Genomic DNA, 22,735 nt, shown 5'->3' with positions numbered 1-22,735 from the left:
GGTACAAAGTAGTAATGTGGATATACCTTATTGATTTTATACAGAAAACTCTAAACAAATTTGGTGAAACTTGAAAATATTTAAAAATATACCTCATGCTTGCCAGAAAGTTCTACATTTGAATTATTGAAGAGTTTTATTCTATATCGCTATAAATAAAATACATTTATAAGATAATAAAATAGCTATTTACAGGGCAAATACTTTATTTCATGATTTTAAATAAATGTTATAGGAAATAATATTCATAAATTACATATGATTGTATTTTAAAGCACTGGGTTTTTCTATTATCATTAATAAAAGCAGACAAATTAATGTGCTTGAAAATGCTACACAGATAATACAGTACGGAAATGAGTTATTCTAAAATACAGCCATTTTAGAGTAAAATATGGCATCAATTAAAAGAGTATAGTCTTTTTGACTTAGAAATAAACATGCGCTATGTCTAGTAGAAGTTTAAAGAACCTATGATTATGATGAGTTCGGCTAAAAAACATCAGTTCTATTAACCTAGTAGTCAGTTACTGAATTTTAGTGACAAAAACATCACAATTTGATTCAGCTTTAGCTTCATACATACAAAATTTAAATTTATCCAAGGTAAAGTATAGTACTGATTGGAGTAGCACAGTGCCAAATCCATTTTAGTTCCTTATTGACAACACAGGTAATGATGACCAGTAAATTATCAATGTTGAATCCAGGAGGAAATTGTGGGCAGAGAGAGAGAATTAGTGCACCTATGAGATCATTTATGCTGCAGTGTAGCTTAAGTCTCACTAACCCCCTACGAGTCTTCAAAACTTACTATCTAGCCAATGACTTCATGAAGGCTAGCATCACTTCCATCTTTCTTTATTATTGGTTGAGTGGCACCTAGGGCTAGTCATTGTGTAGGCATGAGAAAATAACGTGGAGAAACACAAACCCTGCAAACAAATCAATGTTTTGTCCTAGATCATTCTAATTGTGTTTGGCATTTAAATTATGATATTTAAGTGCCTAATGTTGCCCAGCTTAGTATATCCCATAGCAGTCTATATATAGGAAAAAATTGGGGAGTAAGCTCTAGAACAAAATTCAAAATAGTAGCTCTTAAGGAATCTAATATAATTGGGGTAGAACAGAAATAGGTATAATGTCTTGTAGCCTTGAATGGGATTTTAACTGGATTACATGTGTAAAATGAATGAAGTATTAGTTATGTGGTTATATTTTTATGGACACACAGATACAGTGAGTTACAGAGCCTATTTTGAATCACACAAAAATGTTATAAGACAATGTTATTTCCTGAGTAAATACTAAGTGAAATTTCTTATTTGTTAAAAGAGGAATTCAGTAAGTTGGCTGTGAAAGTAACACTATTATTCTAATACGCAGGACATTGGTAGAATCACAGAGTTCGGTATAAACAAGTACACAGAAATGAGAGATGACAGGAAACATCTGCCTTTGAGGGAATTGGCAAATCACTGGAAGTGGAACAAGTGACAAATTTGAGTTGATGAATGACACAGAAAATGTGTCAGAGGTTACCTTTGTTGCCTTAGAAATCTGTTTTGGTTTTGAAATATTTAACTGTTACCCAGAATAGATAGGGAAATAACATCTTATGAAAAACAAAGTTTGAGGCCAGGTGCGGTGGCTCACACCTGTAATCCCAGCACTTTGGGAGGCTGAGGTGGGTGGGTCACTTGAGGCCAGGAGTTTGAGATCAGCCTGGCCAACATGGTGAAACCCTGTCTCCACTAAAAATACAAAAATTAGCCCTGCATGGTGGCTCATGCCTGTAATCCTAGCTGTTCAGGAGGCTGCGGCAGGAGAATTGCTTGAACCTGAGAGATGGACGTTGCAGTGAGCCGAGATCATGCCATTGCACTTCAGCCTGGGCAACAGAGTGAGACCCCATCTAAAAAAAAATATATATATATATATATACATATGGAAGTGATTTAAATGAACGTAAGTTTTAGGATTATGGTGAGGAACTATGACCACCACTTCCTTTGTTTCCAGGGACAAACAAGTCAATAAATGATTAACACTGCGTGTTGAGTGTTTGTGTCTATATAAAATGGAAAAGAGAATTAAGGAGTTTATTTGGATAAGAAGGGGTATGTGTGTATACATATATTCACTGTTTCAACAAATGGTGTATATCATGTGCATCATATGTATCAATCACTATGTAACTATATTTAACTTGCTACAGATTTTTTACTTTATTTGGCATATATAGTCAGAGTTATAAAATGTACTTAATATTTCTCATTTTATGTCATGAATTATATTAAAAGTGATACTGATGATCAGTAATTTGATTAAAAATCTGGCTATGTGACTATATAAAATTTTATAAATATCTAAATTCTGAATTAGTGTTTCATTTAAATGCTGGGCATTATCTTATATCAAGTCTTATATCTGAGTTTCCATTATGAATATAGTGCTTAATATAAATAAATATCCGTTACATTTTGTGTGTTGTTTGGTCAAACACATAAATTTAAAATCATGTTTAGTACTAAGTTTCCCTCCCCTGAGATCATTGTAATCCTAGAGAATTTGCAGCATAGTAATTTTAGATTTAAAATCTTTTCTTAAATTTTAGTTAACATAAAGTTTAAAACTGAAAACTACTTAGCAGGGTTTGCTTCTTTTTAAGAAAGGTGAAACATAAAGCACAAAGTGATGTCACAGTATTATAAATAGCTTTTATCTCCATTTCTTCCTAAAATATGTTGTTATACAGACTGTTATGCCAGTCTTTCATGATGTCTTGAAAAGTCAAGGCTAAATATGTCTTGTTCTTCCCCCACCCCCACCCCAGTGTCTGAGAAAATTGATAGCAAAATATATTTTTAAAGCTTTATTCACAAATTATTTACTGAGCCCTATTTATGTCAGGTGACCATACCAGTCACTGAGCATACAGTGAGACAATTTCTATCCAGCTTATAGTTGGTGGGAAAGATAAACAATACAGTAGATAAGTTAGAGTTGTTTGTATTTAGTGATGACATATGTAAAAAGTTTAACTGATATTGTCATAATTTAATCGTTTCCACTTCTGTGGTTACATTTTCAAATAGTTATATGCTTAATGAGAACTCAACTTTGATGCTCACCATATTGTTTCATATCCTCTGTATGTCACTGTTAGATCATTTCCAGTCTAAAAATACTATTTTCCATGTTTCACCTCAGAGCTGACTGTGTTTCATTACAGGTATAGAAATTCAAAGTGCTTAAGAATACTTAGTGCTGCAATATGGAAAGAAAATATTTGAAGCAGTTCTCATAACCCTTTGAATGAATTTATGTGTTACTATGTTAATCATTTGTTATTATTTATAATATTAAATGATTTATGAACATTTAAAATGTTTAAAGTGATACATAATAAATTTTCTGGGAGTAATATGACCACAGAGATGTGAACTACAGTCCTAAATGTAATTCAAACGAAGGAAGAGGATAAACTAGCTAATACATTCCCCTACTTCCATCTGGAGGTAAAATAGTACGCACTTTAAATGTTTTGCGTTCACAAAAAAGAAAAGAAACAGTCTTTTGTACTGGATTCAGAGGGAAAAAAAATTACTACTTAGTTGCTCACAAGTGCACACAGGAGGAAACATTTTACAGATGGAATCAGAATGTAGTTAAATGAGCAACCACCACTAAGAAAACATTTGCTTTTTAAAGTATAGAAGATACTATGGAGAGAACAGTTGTCCCCTCCGCCCCCAAAAAAAGACAATCCAGAAGATAGGCAAAACCATATTTTTCTTGCTTTAATACATACACTAGCATATTGCTTTATATGATTTAAAATGTAAGGGTTGTTGTTAAGTAAACTCTTGTGGTGAGACAAAATAAAAGGACTAGAAGAACAGACTTTTCGCTTATAGTTAATGAGTCTTAAATGGCAATATTTTAACCATACTCCACTGTTTTCAAAGCTCTGTGTTCTAAACAGTGCCTGACTTTGTTTTACGACAGGCAGTTGCGGCAGCATCCGCTGCTTCAAGAGATTTCAGTGGAATAGGTGGGTTGGGCGAGTTGTTGGAAAGTTCTTCAGAAGCATCAAAGTTAAGCTCCAAAAGTGCTAAAGAATGGAGGAACCGAAGGAAGAAAAGAAGACAGAGGGAGCACCGTGAAGGAAACAATAAAGGAGAGAGAGACAGCTTTCCTAAATCCGAATCTGAAGACAGTGTCAAAAGAAGCAGCTTCCTTTTCTCCATGGATGGAAACAGACTGACCAGTGACAAGAAATTCTGCTCCCCTCATCAGGTATGATTTTCGACTAAGTGCTCTGGTTTCTTTGTCATTGCTATTGCTTTTTCGTTGTTGTATTTTGTTTTAGTACACTTTTGTGCTATCTGACTTCAGTGAGGTATGGGGAACTAACATTTAATATAGTTATTTAAATTCTTATCATAGTCTGTCTTCAAAGGGATTTTTATTAAACCGTTCATAAAATGTTCACCCTTTCGAGACTGATATATATAGATAGATATATTGATATCATATATATAATATATATATTTGATATAACCTATATATATCAACCAGTGTGTGTGTGTGTATAAACAGACTTTTCAGTGAGAGTTTGGGAATCTCTTGTTTACATTTTCCACTTTGAGACCCCAGATAAACTTGTTTCCTTTGATAATGAGTTTCTGCCTTTGGTATCCAAAGTTGTGATTGTAACACACACATAAATTTTGAAAAGAAATGTTCTTTGGGTTTTATCTTTATCCTTTGATATGAGAACTGGACTATGGTAAGTCTCTATTTTGCTTGCATAGGGTCATGCCATGGTACATTAGAATGAAATTATGACCTAAATGTTCTTGAAGAGAATAGCATCAAAGGTAGTCTATTTTGTGCTCTGATTTAATGCCAACTACCTAGTTCTTCAGCATAGTTTTAAGTAAAAGAGTAAAAATTAGTTTCAATTATTTGTTGTTTAGTAAGTTTTATGGATTAGTAAGTTAATGTATTGCTTACATATGACTCATGTAAAGAATAATTAGTTTTAAAATCTGTGATAAGTACAATTATGGCTTTGAACACTATTTGGCACCATTAGAATTTCATGTGCTATGAATTGCAAATGCTTCTAATCATAACAATCTTGAATCAGAATTATACCCTAAAAATAATGCTTCGAGAGATAATATATAAGATTAATTTAATCAAAAACTGCAAATCAACCAAGAGGTATGATATATTTTTCATAAAGAAAGAAATTTCTAAAAAAACAGAAGTAATAAACACAAAATTCAACATAGTATTTACTTTTGGTTGGGAGAAAAGGTAATATGCAAGTTCTCAGTGAATGTTTTATAATCTATGCTTAATATGTAAACAAATATTTTTAAAGAAAAAAGGAGACTATATCAATAACTTAAAATTGTATTCTCATATTAGAACAAAATGGTCATGAATACACAAAGAGTTTTAAGATAAAAGCCATTTATTTAAGACAATATCAATATCAAGAAATTCAACTATTACTATCTTGTGTAATACAAATATAAAATATATTATCAAATCAGTATAACACATTCGGAATTAACTTGAAGCTCTGGAGGGCAACTTGGTTTCTCAGATCAGATGTTTTTTTCTTAAACAGTCACCCTTGATATTTTGGAATTCTTAAAACTATTAGGAGTTACTAGAATTAAGAGTATATGAGACTATAGCATAATGATGCTATAGTGAACACAAACTTTTGTGTTCATATCTCAACTCCAAACTAATTCTGTGACCTTGGTCAAGTCACTTGTACTTTGTAAAATTTCTGTAAAATAAAGTAAGAATACCTACATTAAAGAGTTTTATGGGACTAAGCAATATATAGAAAATCTGTGTGATAAAGAATAATTCTCTTATTAAGTTAAAATTAATGAATGAATTTCAAATGAGGGAAACAAAACTTTTGAGTAGTTTCAATTACTCACAAATGTATGTACGCAGTTTGATAGCAGTATTATTTCCTTTATTGTTTCATCATTTTGCTCAAATAAAAGTTTGCAGGTTAGTTCATTCAGTCCAATCAACAAATATTCATTGATCACCAACTATGTGGCAAGCATAATTCAAGATGCTGAAAGTACCTTAAAGAACAAAAGAGACTCAATTCACTGACCTCATGGAAATCTATTCCCAAGGAGACAGACAATAAACAACATAAATAAGTTATAGACTGCGTTAGAAGGTAACAAATGTTAAGGAAAAAAAAGTAAGGAGGAAAAAAGGAACACGAGCCATAACTGGAAGTAAAATTTTAAATAGGGTGGTTTACAATGACCTCACTATTTAGACATTTTGGGAAAGATTTGGAGGAGGCAAAGGAAGAGGCTATCTTATGGAACAGCGTTCTAGGCTGATGATAGAGGAAGTGCAAAACCCTGACATGGTAGCATGCCTGGAGTGCTTTAGGAGCAACTGGTAGACTTGGTTTGCCAGAGCTGAGTAAACCCCAGACAGGCAAGAGCAGGGAGGTTAGCTGATGGCCAATGTTTTAATACTAAAAACAGAAACAGTACATACATATGGTAGATGTCGTTCATTTTATATTTGTAAATAGAAGACAGATGGATAGATAGGTAATTTCAAAAGTGAAAGAAATAATCTCTTAGTTTTAAATCTGCATATCCTAGTAAAGACAGGCTAAAAGCATACTAACAAGCAGAAATATACCATAAACAGTTTACAGTTTCTGATTCTGTAAACAGAAAAGGAATCTGGTAGAAAGAGAATCAGTGAAGGTGGTGGGGACAGGAAACATAAGATAGACAGTAAACACTGCTCAAATCAAACATATCTTCTGAAAATGTCAAAGCAGAGAGGCCACAAATTGTGGGTACCCTGTCTTCTATTCACATAAATTACAAATGTTATTTTGTTTGTTACATTATTTTATTTTTAAGCAGATTATATATGTTAGTAGTACAAAATAAAGAAGTATTTAAAAGTATAAAATGAAACCTCAAAATGCTAAGTACTTCCAACAAATATTCACTTTCCTTATTCCCACTAGAACATCTTAAAATTCCCGGCATCTTTTTCCATCTTGACTTTTCCCAACCCACTTGGAATCCAAAGCCTACCTGCATGATTGTGTCTTACAGACCTAATTTCTTCTATTTTCCCTTTTGTTACTGAAAATTAAGAAACAGTCTACATTTATCTTCTGGGAACAAGATGAAAAAGATACCTGGGAAATATGTTTTGACATGCCTGAGGCAAAGAAAGATGGCCTTTCACTCCTTAAAACATTAAAGCTGGTTTTCCCTACAGAAAATGTTGCCACATCTGTGGGTATTCCCTCCACTCTGCTGCATCTTCCAGTGTGTTATTTTTGGTTTATTTTCTCTGAATGCTATTTCTGTTATCTCCTTTTTCCATCTCTGTTGCCTTGAAAGCTGCGCTCACACCCATTATTATACATTCCAAAGAGTGAATAGAAGTTTTGAATAAACTCAGAGATCTGGAACGCCTTTGAAAATACCTGACATAAAAATATCCAAATTAAAGGCATGTCCCAGATACATAATGGATGCACACACATACCACATACTCCCAACCAATATTGTGTAGACCGATTTTCAGTTTTCAGAGACAGTTTCAGAACATAGGTGTATTGAGGTGATTACCAGCCATCCTAGGGATTAATGTAAGACCAAGTTAGTATTTCTCTGAGTGTAGGATGAGGTCCACCCTGTATTAGAATCACCTGGAATGTGTCAAGAAAATTCAGATTCCAGAGTCCTATCTGCTACTTGCTGAATCCATATTCCAAAAATCTGGGACCTAAAAATATATATTTTTAACTCTCAGAGTGATTCACATACACTCAAATGTTTCAAAACACTAGTTCTGGGCTGGGCGTGGTGGCTCCATCTTGCTGAATCCATATTCCAAGAATCTGGGACCTAAAAATATATATTTTTAACTCTCAGAGTGATTCACATACACTCAAATGTTTCAAAACACTAGTTCTGGGCTGGGCGTGGTGGCTCATGCCTCTAATCCCAGGGCTTTGGGAGGCCAGGGCGGGCAGATCACCTGAGGTCGGGAGTTCGAGGCCAACTTGACCATCATGGTGAAACCCTGTCTCTACTAAAAATACAAAAATTAGCCAGGTGTGGTGGCGGGCACCTGTAGTCCCAACAACTCAGGAGGGTAAGGCAGGAGAATAACTGGAACCTGAGAGGTGGAGATTGCAGTGAGCCGAGATTGCACCACTGCACTTCAGCCTGGGCGACAAAGTGAGACTCTGCCTCAAAACAATGACAACAACAACAATAAAAACACGAGTTCTGGATATAACTGTTATTATATTGATCATTTAAATAGAGTCTGAGGAAATGAAAAGCATTAGCATTCTTTATTAATATGGGATGAATTGATGTCTTCACATGATCTAATCTCTTGACCACTTTGCTGTAAAATCACTCTACTGTCTGCCCTTTGGTAGACAAACCTGCCACAGGAATTGAGTATCACACAGACACACCCTCCGATGGATAAGCTGGACAGCCAACAGTTCCTGTGGAGAATCTAACCAAATCCAAAGGAACAGAGCACTTTTTAGTGAATAATATCCTTCCAAAATATCACTGAGACAGAGGACTACAAAGATTATTCTGGTGCTTTGCAGTCTGGGAAAAGCCATAAAAATAAAGCTAAAAATGGGGCCTATGAAAATCAGCATGACCTAATTAGGCAGAGGAACCAAAAATAAGTTTGACAGAGTCTGCCTTTTCTGTGTTTTCCACTAAAATCATTTTATTTGGTTTTACACTAAAACTTAGAAGAAAGAGAAGATCCAGGAATGTTTGCTGCTGACATATGTATATGTATATGTATGTATGTATATTACCCTGGGTGTGAAGAGAAGTAGGAAAGCGAATGAGAGAGCGAGGAGGAATGCCATTGTTCATGATGAGAGGAGAAAACAAATATTCTGCAGACTGAATAGAGATGTTTTTGAAAACTATCTGCAAGACTAGAATACACACAGAATTATTTGGGGTTGCTAGTTTCAAATCCTTTCCAAATGTGCAAGAGGGAACTTCAAGCTAAATCCTCATTTTCTGGTACTAGGAAACAGTTCGCTTAACTTACTTGGGAATAGCTGTAATAAAAAACGTTTTGAATTGTCTCTTTCTTTTCAATACAGTTAAAGTAAAATCAGAAGTATATGCTATTTTTTACACCACCCGCTGGTGAAGTCATGTTATATGTCTTGCTTTTATAAGCCAGTGTTATATTTTACACAAGAAGAGTAATTTATGTAGCAGTTTAGGAATCCTCTCTGTTGTGTTTGCTATGACATGTAGTCTCTCAAATAAGGTGAATCATTGGTTGCCATTTGGGAAACTGTTAGCAAATTTGGAAGACAACATCGTAGGTAAGTTTTGTGACTTCTATTCCCATATGAGTAGAGACAAACCATTTCAGACAAAGAATAAACTAATTTTCTTTCAGAATTCAAAAGAAGGGAATGGAAAAATAGTAGTTTTTTTTTAAAAAAATAATTATCCTGAAGTGAAATACTGGCTACAATGCAACATTTGAAATAAATATTTTAAATTTGAGCCAACAGTCTCACTTGAGCCAAAACTTATTCTCCAGGTTGCATGCCCTTCAGATTACAGCATTAAGAAGTAGAAGCTACTTATTATTTGTTTAACCACTACTCCCATCAAAAGTAATCATTTAGCCTTTTCAGCATCTGGTCCCTAACCTATAGCATTATGATAACCCAATCCACCTGAAGTGAAGACTAAATGAAGTGGTTGCATACTTAGTAAATTGCAAATCAGTATTGTTAGTCAGAAAAACACTCTTTTACTTAAATTTGCTTTAATAAAAGTATTAAAATATATGTGTCCTCTATAAATTTGATAATCCATGTTTAAGAGCAAGACTATACTAACTCCAAAGAAAATAGATCTTTTAATATTAATACTTTTATTTTTATCAAATAATTCTGTTCTCCCCCCACCCCCCATCCCATTCCTTTTTGCTTTCTCCACAGTCTCTGTTGAGTATCCGTGGCTCCCTCTTTTCCCCAAGACGCAATAGCAAAACAAGCATTTTCAGTTTCAGAGGTCGGGCAAAGGATGTTGGATCTGAAAATGACTTTGCTGATGACGAACACAGCACATTTGAAGACAGCGAAAGCAGGAGAGACTCACTGTTTGTGCCTCACAGACATGGAGAGCGACGCAACAGTAACGTTAGTCAGGCCAGTATGTCATCCAGGATGGTGCCAGGGCTTCCAGCAAATGGGAAGATGCACAGCACTGTGGATTGCAATGGTGTGGTTTCCTTGGTGGGTGGACCTTCAGCTCTAACGTCACCTACTGGACAACTTCTCCCAGAGGTGATAATAGATGACCTAGCTGCCACTGACATTATTCACCAATTTGCAATAATCAAAGCCTGGACAGTTTAGGCTGTTATACCGTCCTGCTTCCTCAAAATGAAAAGTTGGTAAAAATAATACATGATTAATCAAAGGGAAAAAATAGAATATTGAGAATCTATTGAATTGTACGGGAGCATTAGTTTTTGTTGTATGGGAATTAATTGTAAGGGACCATGGCTTTAGGTTAAAAGGGCCCAGTTTTTAGAGTCTGCTATGAAACTACATATCTGCAAATTTGGTAGACCTACCAAGACAAATAATGGACATTTTCACCATCAAATCTGTAAGATACATAATCACCAAGAATTGCAAAATTATCTATTCATATTATGGAAAATTCATATTCTTAAAATTAAATATTATAACCAATTTGTTGATAATGGGCAGTTTCATACAACTGTCAATATTTACAGTGCTATTTTAAAATGACTCTAAAATGTGCTGTTTTTTAATAGGAAGAGATATAGAAATAATTAAAGAAATTTCAGGAAAGCACACACATTTCATTGTACATCTGTGTTTGTGCATGGAAAAAATTGGCCCACAAATGTCAATATAGTCAATATAGCCTCAAAGAAAATAATTCAGCCTTGAGACTCTATAATCATAGTATTTATTGGGGGGGATTGATCTGATTATTAATCATTGATAGAAGATAAAAATAATTTTCACCTAAATGAAATAAAATAATAAATGACTTTAGCATGTTTACAACAAATTTCCTTGAAAATTGTGACAGGTTAATTAAAATATTTCTGTAATATAATTGTGTTATACAACTGCATCCACTGGTGAATTCCTTTTAAATAGTACTACCTGTGATAACTTTTTTTTAAAAAAAGAAACTGTTTATAACTTAACAATAATTCAATATTTTATTCCTTGAAAATTCTTAACTGGAAAAATTGCATGTCGCATGATTTACCAAAGAAATGCTATGTGGTGTTGTATTACTTATTGGAAAGAGTGGTTTGAGCCATCAGTATTTGGTTTGCAGGGCACCACCACTGAAACGGAAGTCAGAAAGAGAAGGTTAAGTTCTTACCAGATTTCAATGGAGATGCTGGAGGATTCCTCTGGAAGGCAAAGAGCCATGAGCATAGCCAGCATTCTGACCAACACAATGGAAGGTAAGAAGCAGGTCATGGAACAGTCAACTTTCTGTGATTATGTGCTTTGTGAACTATTCCTTCTTTTCATAGAGTTACTGAAGTCTATTACCCAGATCAAAACTATATACTAGACCTAAGAATGTGATATGTGGAGTATATTATCACATTGATTACAAAAACTAATATTGGCCTTATTTCTTTTTGAGTTGGGTCCTTACCTTGCTTGCAGAGTGATATTTCACCACTTGATATTATATCAATGAGGATTTCTTCTTATGTTATGTTACTCATATGCAGATAGAGTATACTCTTCCCCCTTTCTAAGTCTTGGTATATAGAAGCATAAGGAAACATTTCTTTCAGGCTTTAGTCTGTTCTTCAGGCATGGAGGTGTTGATAGGGTTGTGGGAGCGCTTGAATGAGTTGGACAAATCAAAGCCTGTCCTCCACTCCAAGAGAGGTCCTACAAAAGGGTCTCTCTTCCATCTTCTACATACACAACAACCATTACATTCCTCCAAAGGACCATGGACAGATATGTTCATTGATTTTGACATACAGGAATGGGCAGCAACTATTTATACACTAAACTTGTTCATACTTCACACAGTCCTCACTCCGTGAAGTCTGGAGAGAGAATATATTAGTACGGCCCTTTTTAGATCAATTGTATGTCAATTCTAACATATGTTCTTTAAAAAACATCAATTACATTTTGTATCATGTCTTCTTGGTGTATTAGATATACAGTCACATAATAATTATTTTGTAACAGGCTTCATCCATTAAAATTTCAAGTAATCTTTTAAATACATGATGCTAAAATTCTAAAAGATATGTACAAACCACAAAAGTAGATTTGAGTCTGAATGTATACTAAAAAGAAGGGCATACTACATTCTCATTGTGTGCAAGATTAATGTTGATATGGAAACTATGAGAGGAGAGAATAGTTCATAAATGTTATCACATACATAAGGGATCACAACTTTAGGAAATGTTTTTAAAAAGGTGCTTTCAGAAGAAATCATAATTATTTAAAATTTTAATAGTTGTGTAATGCTTATTTAAAATTCTGTTTTGACAAAGAGAATACAGCAATTTAATCAATCATAACCTAGTGATTTTAAAGCAAAATATTAAATTCAAAGTGCTTATTTTCTGTATTTAAAAGAAAAAGTCAATCTATATGACATTTTAATTAGTATTTTCTGAAAATATTTAATGGGATTCTCTTCTTAAGTTTCTTAAGTAATATGAATTTCTATTTTCAAATATAAGCATCAATTTTGTTAAATGATGTAAAATCTACTGACAATAATAACTCATTTTTGTTGTTATTTACTACTCTTCCTCTTTATTGTCCCTCCAGAACTTGAAGAATCTAGACAGAAATGTCCGCCATGCTGGTATAGATTTGCCAATGTGTTCTTGATCTGGGACTGCTGTGATGCATGGTTAAAAGTAAAACATCTTGTGAATTTAATTGTTATGGATCCATTTGTTGATCTTGCCATCACTATTTGCATAGTCTTGAATACCCTCTTTATGGCCATGGAGCACTACCCTATGACCGAGCAATTCAGTAGTGTATTGACTGTAGGAAATCTGGTAAGTACATTTGAAGTTTACTTAATTACTTTGGCAGAGGTGGGAGACATAGACCAAAGGGAAAGATCTATTTGTGCTGTGCTGAACCCAAAAATTGTATGCTCTTTCCTCATAGAAAGAAATATCTAAGGAATATTACAGGGAATCTCAGCAATAGAGCCTAAAACTCAACTGGTATGAATGCTGATTGTTTAGGCCAATGTCTGTGCTGATTGATCGTGGTGTCTTACCAGTTGTAAGCATCTCAAAATCTTTACAGTTGTTCTTGCTGGAAATGTGGGTCCAGATAAACTAGGAGATCTAATTGTGGCTCCACAAACATGTGGTTTTAACCTACACAGCCTCTAAAAAAATCATGTCCATTGAAGGGATGACCCAAAGATTGATGTATATTTAAAAAAAGAACATCATTGTTTCAAGTTAACTACCTAATAAAAAGCTTCAGTGATATTCATACAAGAAAATAAATAGTTGCTAAATGTGCATTTGTGATTTAGCCATACCTCTGGTTCAAATTACTGAGCATGCATCTGTGTCTGTGTGTGCTGATCAAAATGGGTGAACAAGTAAGAAAAGGGTTTACATATATTATTAATCAAGACCTTGCCCTGTACTAACTCAAACAAACTTGGGGCAAGGGGTAGTGGGAAAACTGGAATGGAGGGAAAAGGTAGACTAACAAACTAAATAAAGGGCAGTATTGCAGTATTGCAGTCTGACTTCAGGAACAATTTTCATCAAGGGCTTAGATATGGCCTGCAAGTTCACTGCATCATTTGTCTTTAGGTCAGCAAATGTTCAGTAAGAGCTCACTGATTTTTACATCTTACAACCTCTACACTGGAAAAAGCCTGAATCTCCTTTTGAGTCTCATTCCAAAGACTCCTGATAGAACTTCAGCATAATATGGGTCAGATGCTCACCTCTGATTTAATCAGCCTTGGCAGGGGGTGGAATCGTGTGAAAACATGGCAGTCCTGAGGAATCATGGGAGCAATTGCCAACAGAAGGGGGAAAGGAAATGCTGGTGGACAACTGGATAAATGTGTGCCCTAATAAGTGACCTCAAATTCTCTGCATTATTTGACTCAGTAGAACACTCACATATTCTTAAGATTTTCTTCATCTTTGGCAAAGGCCGTGTCCCATTTTTCTGTTGTCTCTCTCCGTGTTTACATGGGAGTCACTCAATGAATAACCCACTGGTTGATACCTAGCCAAAAAGGCTGCTACAGGTAGCATGATTTTGCAAAAGAACACAGGCTTTGCAGTGGAGTGGAATTGAGTTTGACCTTAGTTGCCAGTGCTTACTAGTGATATGGCCTCTGGACAAGTCTGATAAACAATCTGAGTCTTTGTTTTCTACTATTGAAATGAGTGTAGTAATACCCTTCGTGCGGAGTTGTTGTGAAGGTCACATGAGGTAATGTGAAAGCACCTAGACTGTGCCTGGCATCTAGCATGTGCTCAATAAACAGTTTCCTTCCTCATATATATGCTATTACCCTTTCAGACCTTTCTTTGAAATAATGATGGAAAATATTTCTGGTGTAGTTTTTGTATTTTTCCCAGGATATTGGACAGTTAGGGAAGTTGAACAGGTGAAGGAAGATTTTGGAAACTTGCCAGAGTGAAACAGTAAATATAGAATTCCAATGTTGGAGCAGTTGAGTATGGAAACACAGGATAAGAGAGGCTGGATTATAAGATGATTGAATGAAAAAGCACAAGACAAAAGCATCAAATCTAGGTCCTAGTCAAAGTGGTCATGGTAAATATCTGTGTGGCTTTGAAAAGTCACTTAGATCCTTGAGTCTATTTTCTCAACACACATATAAACAATGAGTGTGTTGGACTAAATGATGTTTTATGTATGTTCCAGTTCTACAATTCTATTACTTGATGGGTAGTAACTGAAATAATGAGGTGGGAAAGTGGAATGGGAGACTGATGCCTGGTAGATTGTTGGTGATAGAACCATCTATAAGTTCAGTGTAGTGTTGGGGAAACAAAACTTATCAAGATAGAGAGCATAAATTATAGGGAACAGACCTGAGTTATTTATTTCTAACCATAACAATAGGAGAATATGTAAAGTGACTGACTCTATTGGTTGATACCTCCTTACTAAGATTAACATATCAATAATGCATTGCATAATTTACAAAGCATTTGTTCATAGAATATCTTATTTCCTACCCATAACAACCTTTATCATAAATATTTATACATATGAAAGTAATACATATATTTAATATATAGGCAGAGAGAGAGCATGTGAGAGAGAAAGAAAGAATTTCTATCATGGGTGCTTAGCTGACTTAAGACTATATTATAGATCATAGATGATTACACAGCATGTTTTGTGGAGAGCTTATAATTTGCTCATTAACATAAATTTAGAGTATCTATGGACTAGTTTATTACTGCTCAAATTATTGCATACTGCCTTATATTATACATGAGGACACTGAATTGTGGAATTTTCCATCTTAACTTAGATCAACATACCCCATTTTGTATTGTTTCTGCAGTACATAAAAATTACATCGCTTCCTTGTTGATGAGATTAATCAAATTTGAATATCAAGAGATCTTGAATCTCAATTAAGTTTTGCTAAGGTGCTCTGTATTTTTGTGGAGTATTTTTTTGTTTGTTTTTTAATCATTATAAAATGCTTGCAACCATCATAGGGATTCAATAAGCAAAAAATAGCCTATCAATCGTAGTAGGTTAGACAACATCTTCATCATAACAAACATTTCCAACCTACCTGACAATGCTGAAACTAGATTCAAATGTACCAAAAACAATCCCATTGATTTTTAAGGCCTTAACTGAAAACATTTACAGAGATATAGCTGTCATTTTGGATTACTAGTTGTAATAAAAATATTATTTTTAATGAAAAGTTTCATGGTGGGATTACATTTTCAGATAAGCGTAAATTTAGGGTATATGTTTTTAAAGGCATGAGATCTAGTCATTTTAGAAGAGCTGAAAATACCACCTTATGATTTTCTATAGAAAGAGATGTTTGTAGATTATTTATCTAGATGGTTCTAGCTCACTTTAAATAATATATTTCTATCATCAGAGTGCCTATTTCAAATAATAACTGCTTCTAAAAGTTTTATACAAGAAATAAAATTTGTATAGTTAGAACTTACTTTGTATTTACCAGGCAAAATCACTATTTGAAAAAAAGAATCTTTCATGTGTTATTCTATAAAATGAAAAATACATTTTTCAATGGGCATTTCACCATATACCTGGATTTTCATGTACTAGGCTTGCTTAAAATACATTTAATTTCTATTTGAGTGAATGGATGACTACCGTCAGGCTGTTTTTTTTTCTGTGATGGGTATTTTTCATCTGTGATTGGAAACAATGAAGTGTTAACTGAATTTATACATTTGTAAGGGTGGATCAATATTTCTTTTAAGTAATACGATGTTTTAGGAAACCAAATAATTGTTATACTGTTATTTTGACAGAATTCCTTCAAGATAAAGGCTGATTTATCTTGGTAAATGCTAAGCTTGACTTTACAGTCATAAATCGCAATTTTTAACTATAGTGAATTAAGAGAATTGCTTTAAAAGATTTTCTGCAAGAGTGATTTCACAATTCTTCATGTCCTGTGTCTCTCAGCCTATCATTTTGAGTTAAAAAATAAATGCTGTGTTTGTTTCATTGTTTTTCTTTCTATTGTCAAATACACATTTATCTAGCCACTCAAGTGATTTATTAATCTTATTTACATGTATATGCATACTGAGTATTTTCTCCTGCTGGTTTCAATTAAATCTGCAGTTTGTTACTCTACTAATCCATTAACCTTAATTCTGAGGCATGCATCCAGAGATCGTTATTATAAACCATTAACGGCAAACTTACTCTTGTTTCAGGAATATTTATAAAATTATAGAAATAAGATGGTATCCCTTAAAAAACACAAAATCAAAAACAAAATATGGTTTTTATGAAATCAATTTTTAATAACTTTCAATAGTATGTGGATTTGTTCCTGATGCAATACTACCCAGAAATGAATTTGGTTGTGATTGTGTTAGAAATGTAGTGTACCAACAAGGGCAATAATTCAGGAGCTATTATTCAATACCAGATTTAAAATGTAGACCATGAAATGTTTTAAAATTAGTGTTTTTCTTGAAAATCCAGCAGATTCATTAAATAATAGCACTCTGCTTAATAAAATACTCTCCCGAGGAAAAAAAAAAAAAAAAATGCTAGACATGGCTGGGTGTGGTGGCTCATGCCTGTAATCCCAGTACTTTGGGAGGCTGAGGCGGGCAGATCACTTGAGGTCAGGAGTTCGAGACTGGCCTGGCCAACATGATGTGAAACCCTGTCTCTACTGAAATTACAAAAATTAGCTGGGCATGGTGGCCCATGCCTGTAATCCCAGCTACTTGGGAGGCTGAGGCAGGAGAATCACTTGAACCTGGGAGGCCAAGGCTGCAGTGAGCTGAGATCACACCACCGTACTCCAACCTGGGCAACAGAGGGAGACAATGTCTCAAAAATAAATAAATAAAAATGAAAATGAAAACAAAACAAAACAAAAAGCTAGACTTGAGTTGATTTGTCACATTTTCTCACTTTAAATTTTAGATATTTTTATTCCTGACTATTAATGTTCTTCTTTATAAATTCACATAGCATCAGTGTTTTTTAGTGCTCTTGAAGTAGTACTGATCTCTATTTTTAGGTCTTCACTGGAATTTTCACAGCAGAAATGGTTCTCAAGATCATTGCCATGGATCCTTATTACTATTTCCAAGAGGGCTGGAATATCTTTGATGGAATTATTGTCAGCCTGAGTTTGATGGAGCTTGGTCTATCAAATGTGGAGGGATTGTCTGTACTGCGATCATTCAGACTGGTATCTATCTATATATATTCCTGTCGCTCATTGGCACATTTATTTTGAAATTGAATCAATGTATATTTATATAATTATTAATTTTAATTTTAATTTTACAATAATATATGACATTCTAAAAAACATATAAACATCCTCTTTAAGTATAAACAGTTTCTAAGATTGATGAAAGCACTTGAAATACTTTATAATGATTAGGTATGTAGGGCACATTTGAAAACCTACATGTACTTTCTAAAACTGTGTTTTAAGTTTATGAAGTTTTTTTGGCCTTACAGTCTGTAAAGACATGCAAATAAGAATTTTAGGCCCCAATTAATTTTAGCTTTTTCTTAACCTTACTTCTATGAATGGGGATTGTTTTAAAGCAACATGAGGGGAAATATTTGATGTTATTGATATCTTAAATAATTGTATAACAAACTTTTTAAATTATAGTACAATTTTATTGAGAAATATATACAATTTTTATTGAAAATTAAGCAAAATGTGTATTTCTTCAAATTTTTTCTGTACATTTGTATCATATTATTTAGTTTATTTTACTTTTATTTTATATTGGCCCATAAAAATATATGATTTATACTTTTAGTATTTCTTTTTACTCTCTAAAATAGAACCTGAAGATAACATTAGTTTGCTAATTTAAAAATGTCTCTAATCAAAATACCAATTTGTTTACATGGGCATATCTTTTGATGAATCAGAAATGTTTTATTTATTATTTCTGAAATGTTTTATTATTTTTATTTTTGCCCTTAAATGATATTATGACCTGATTTACAATTCTAATATTGTTAACACTGTTTTTTCTGGATTTGAAATTGAATTAGTTCAGCATAGTTTGAGTTTTGACATCTACCATATGTGGTTCTATGATACCACATACCAATAAAATAATGTATAAAATTATATTATGATTACTACTAAGAGTATCTTTTCACTTGATTACAGCTTAGAGTTTTCAAGTTGGCAAAATCCTGGCCCACACTAAATATGCTAATTAAGATCATTGGCAATTCTGTGGGAGCTCTAGGAAACCTCACCTTGGTATTGGCCATCATCGTCTTCATTTTTGCTGTGGTCGGCATGCAGCTCTTTGGTAAGAGCTACAAAGAATGTGTCTGCAAGATCAATGATGACTGTACGCTCCCACGGTGGCACATGAACGACTTCTTCCACTCCTTCCTGATTGTGTTCCGCGTGCTGTGTGGAGAGTGGATAGAGACCATGTGGGACTGTATGGAGGTTGCTGGCCAAACCATGTGCCTTATTGTTTTCATGTTGGTCATGGTCATTGGAAACCTTGTGGTACGTATGTATTACAAATGCTCGTAAATTAGAACAAGAGCAGACAGTAGCTGGGAAGGTGGCCAGATGTGGTAAACATATCTCTGGTTTATAGTAAGTGGCCTAGACTAAAATCCCCCTATTAGTACTCTGAGAATGAGCAAGTTATTTAACTTCTCCTGGACTCTGGTTTCCCATTTTTTATGACATTGGAATAACAAAACTGAAATCATATCTTTGATGTAAAGATTAAATCAGGGGTATTTATGAATTCCTGGGGGGCATAAATATTAGATTTTCCTTTCTTCTTCAAAGAAAGTAAATTTTTATCACTAAGATGAATTGTGTCCTAATATTGTTTTGATAAGAAAATGACCTCTACTAATTCTAAAAAGACAACTATCTATTCTATAATCAAATTGCTCTTTGCATGTTCATAGTTCATGTAGTTGGCTTACTCAGAGATATAGGTCATATAGTACCAAATTTTGAAGACACATTTCAGTGAAGTAGACCATTATATTTTAGCTATGCATTGTAATTATCCAAGTAACTTGGAGGAGGACAAAATGTTTTCTTCCCTGAATTTGCATTACTAAAGGAAAACCAATTATTACAGTTTAACTTATTCATATGTATGGACATTGTCCAGACTCAAAGGGCTTACTTTTAACTGTGACTTAAAATCACTACTATAAAAACATAGTTTATATAGTTAGATGTTTAATGCTTAAATTTCTCAATCATGTGTGGGCAAAGCATTTCTTTATGCCATCACATTGGGCCTTTCCTTTGAGGGATCCATTTCAGATAAACTTGTTCAAAAGAATGCTACTGGGATACCTACAAACACGCAATTTTTTCTCCAGAATAGTAAATTAGGGAGCTCTAGATTCTGAAAAAAATCTGATACAGAAATAGGGAAACAAACTGGGGCTTTTGCCTTGCATGTCTTCCTATAGTGTAACATATTCTGAAACTCAATAACTAACTCCATTTCAGGCTAAAAATATTGTTATAAATTTTCTTTTACATCAGAAATAATGAATTATTCCTGCATTAACCATAACTTACCAGTTGGCTGGGTAGTTTTGTCACATATCCTATGATATTCTGAGAGTTAAAATTGCCTCATACTTTCTACATACACACACACACACACACGCACACACACACACACACAAGCACACACACACACACAAAGTAAGAAAAAGAAAAGTAACTCATGAGTTTAGCCTAAACCCTGGTATACTTTTAGATTTCTCTCCATCTGTTGAGCTATTTGAACACAAAAATTTCAAAGTGTATTTGATGGGAAACATGTTAAATCGTATATAATTTGCACTTAGAAATTTCTGCTGTTATAAAAGTTTGTGACCATTGGGCCAAAGGAATTCGTATTTCAAGTGCATCATTTGGTACATATCATCAGGCTATTAAATAAATGAATTCATTCTTTATATACATGAAGCTAGAAATTCCCTAGGAAAAAAAATGGTAAGATGAAGTAAGATAAAATGATTAAGATGAAAGTATCTTTTTTTTCTCTCTCTCATTGGCAAAAACCTCGAGGGCGAGATTTTGTCTTTCCACTGGCAAACCTGAGTAGATACCATTTAAAATCTTAGAAGCTCTGCTCTCCTATTGTCCCTCCCAATAGGAAAAAAGAAGAGGTGCTTGTTTTATCGTTTTGCCCTTAGAGCAAGATATCAGGTCCTTTAAAGAGTGTGTGACTTAGATATGGCATCTGAAATATAGTAAGGATTCAATAAACGTTTGCTGAAATAATTTTAGCAAAGATCTGAGTTCCCTTTTTAGGCTGTTATTTAAATGCATATTTCAATATTAAAATAGATTTTTTTCTTTTTTTCTTTTAGGTTCTGAACCTCTTTCTGGCCTTATTGTTGAGTTCATTTAGCTCAGACAACCTTGCTGCTACTGATGATGACAATGAAATGAATAATCTGCAGATTGCAGTAGGAAGAATGCAAAAGGGAATCGATTATGTGAAAAATAAGATACGGGAGTGTTTTCGAAAAGCCTTTTTTAGAAAGCCAAAAGTTTTAGAAATCCATGAAGGCAATAAGATAGACAGCTGCATGTCCAATAATACTGGAATTGAAATAAGCAAAGAGCTTAATTATCTTAGAGATGGGAATGGAACCACCAGTGGTGTAGGTACCGGAAGCAGTGTTGAAAAATACGTAATCGATGAAAATGATTATATGTCATTCATAAACAACCCCAGCCTCACTGTAACAGTGCCAATTGCTGTTGGAGAGTCTGACTTTGAAAACTTAAATACTGAAGAGTTCAGCAGTGAGTCAGAACTAGAAGAAAGCAAAGAGGTAAGAATGCTTTTAAATTTTTTGTTGCATTTCCTATGATAGCCATGTACTACAGTTATTTACTATTTTCATTGTACTTATATGCATTATTAAAAAGTAATATTGAAAGTCATATATATATATAGTGATGTTGGAAAATCACAAGATACTCTTTATGGGGAAATACATTTCTAAAAATTCCAACTTTTCACAAGAAATTAAACCATTCTGAGTATTTAGTGTATTCATTTTCTTGATCATTTGAAAATATGGTTTAAAAATGTGGCCTTTTAGGCTGGGCATGGTGGCTCATGCCTGTGATCCCAGCACTTTGGGAGGCCAACAAGGCTGATCATTTGAGTCCAGGAGTTCAAGACCAGCCTGGACAAGATGGTGAAATCTCCTCTCTACAAAAAAATATGAAAATTCACTGGGCATGGTGGCACATGCCTGTAGTCCCAGCTACAAAGGAGGCTGAGGTGGGAGGATTGCTTGAGCCCAGAAAGTAGAGGCTGCAGCAAGCCATGATCACATTACCCTACTCAACCCTGAGTGACAAAGCAAGACCCTATCTCAAAAAAAAGTAGCCTTCCAAAAAAGAGATATTATTTAATACATTACACTCTCAACTACATTATGTTCTTTAAAAAATAAATGAACTTATTTTCTTGATCTCCTTACTCTCTGCATTAGGTTTTGCTTATTTTTATGTGAAAATTTATGTACTTTTGTTAACCTCTGAAAGTCTTACTCACTATGATAGTGTTTCATTTATGAAAGTGTTATACACATTAGGAAAGTGCAAGTAGGACTGATTATATTTTGCCCAGTCAAGGATGAGCAAATCTATAGTCTTCCAGAGTAACTTGAAAATATTAAGAACTACTTTAAAAAGCTTCACCCGAGGGCTATAGTTATTTTGTAGATTAATTAACCTGCTCTTACTGTTGTATTACTAGGAAAGAGAAAAAAGAAGGAAGGGAGGAAGGAATGAAAGAAGGAAGGAAGGAAGGAAGGAGA

At 33.9% G+C, this 22,735-nt stretch overlaps 1 protein-coding gene across 1 annotated transcript in view; it reads left to right on the top strand.

Annotated features, from left to right (window-relative positions):
• SCN3A (sodium channel, voltage gated, type III alpha subunit) overlaps positions 1 to 22,735 on the top strand; it is a 96,327-nt gene that overhangs the window by 34,265 nt on the left and 39,327 nt on the right. The window contains exons 12-18 of the mRNA XM_011958020.1: positions 4,015 to 4,305; positions 10,070 to 10,417; positions 11,460 to 11,592; positions 12,947 to 13,185; positions 17,925 to 18,098; positions 19,053 to 19,409; positions 21,266 to 21,736. Coding sequence (XP_011813410.1) covers positions 4,015 to 4,305; positions 10,070 to 10,417; positions 11,460 to 11,592; positions 12,947 to 13,185; positions 17,925 to 18,098; positions 19,053 to 19,409; positions 21,266 to 21,736 — 2,013 coding nt within the window. The remainder of the gene's footprint in view (positions 1 to 4,014; positions 4,306 to 10,069; positions 10,418 to 11,459; positions 11,593 to 12,946; positions 13,186 to 17,924; positions 18,099 to 19,052; positions 19,410 to 21,265; positions 21,737 to 22,735) is intronic.

This window comes from Colobus angolensis, unplaced genomic scaffold, assembly GCF_000951035.1.
Source record: "Colobus angolensis palliatus isolate OR3802 unplaced genomic scaffold, Cang.pa_1.0 Scaffold456, whole genome shotgun sequence".
NCBI classification, from domain to species: domain Eukaryota; kingdom Metazoa; phylum Chordata; class Mammalia; order Primates; family Cercopithecidae; genus Colobus; species Colobus angolensis.
The sequence above is the reverse complement of the archived record's forward strand: the minus strand, read 5'-3'. Positions and strand labels throughout refer to the sequence as shown.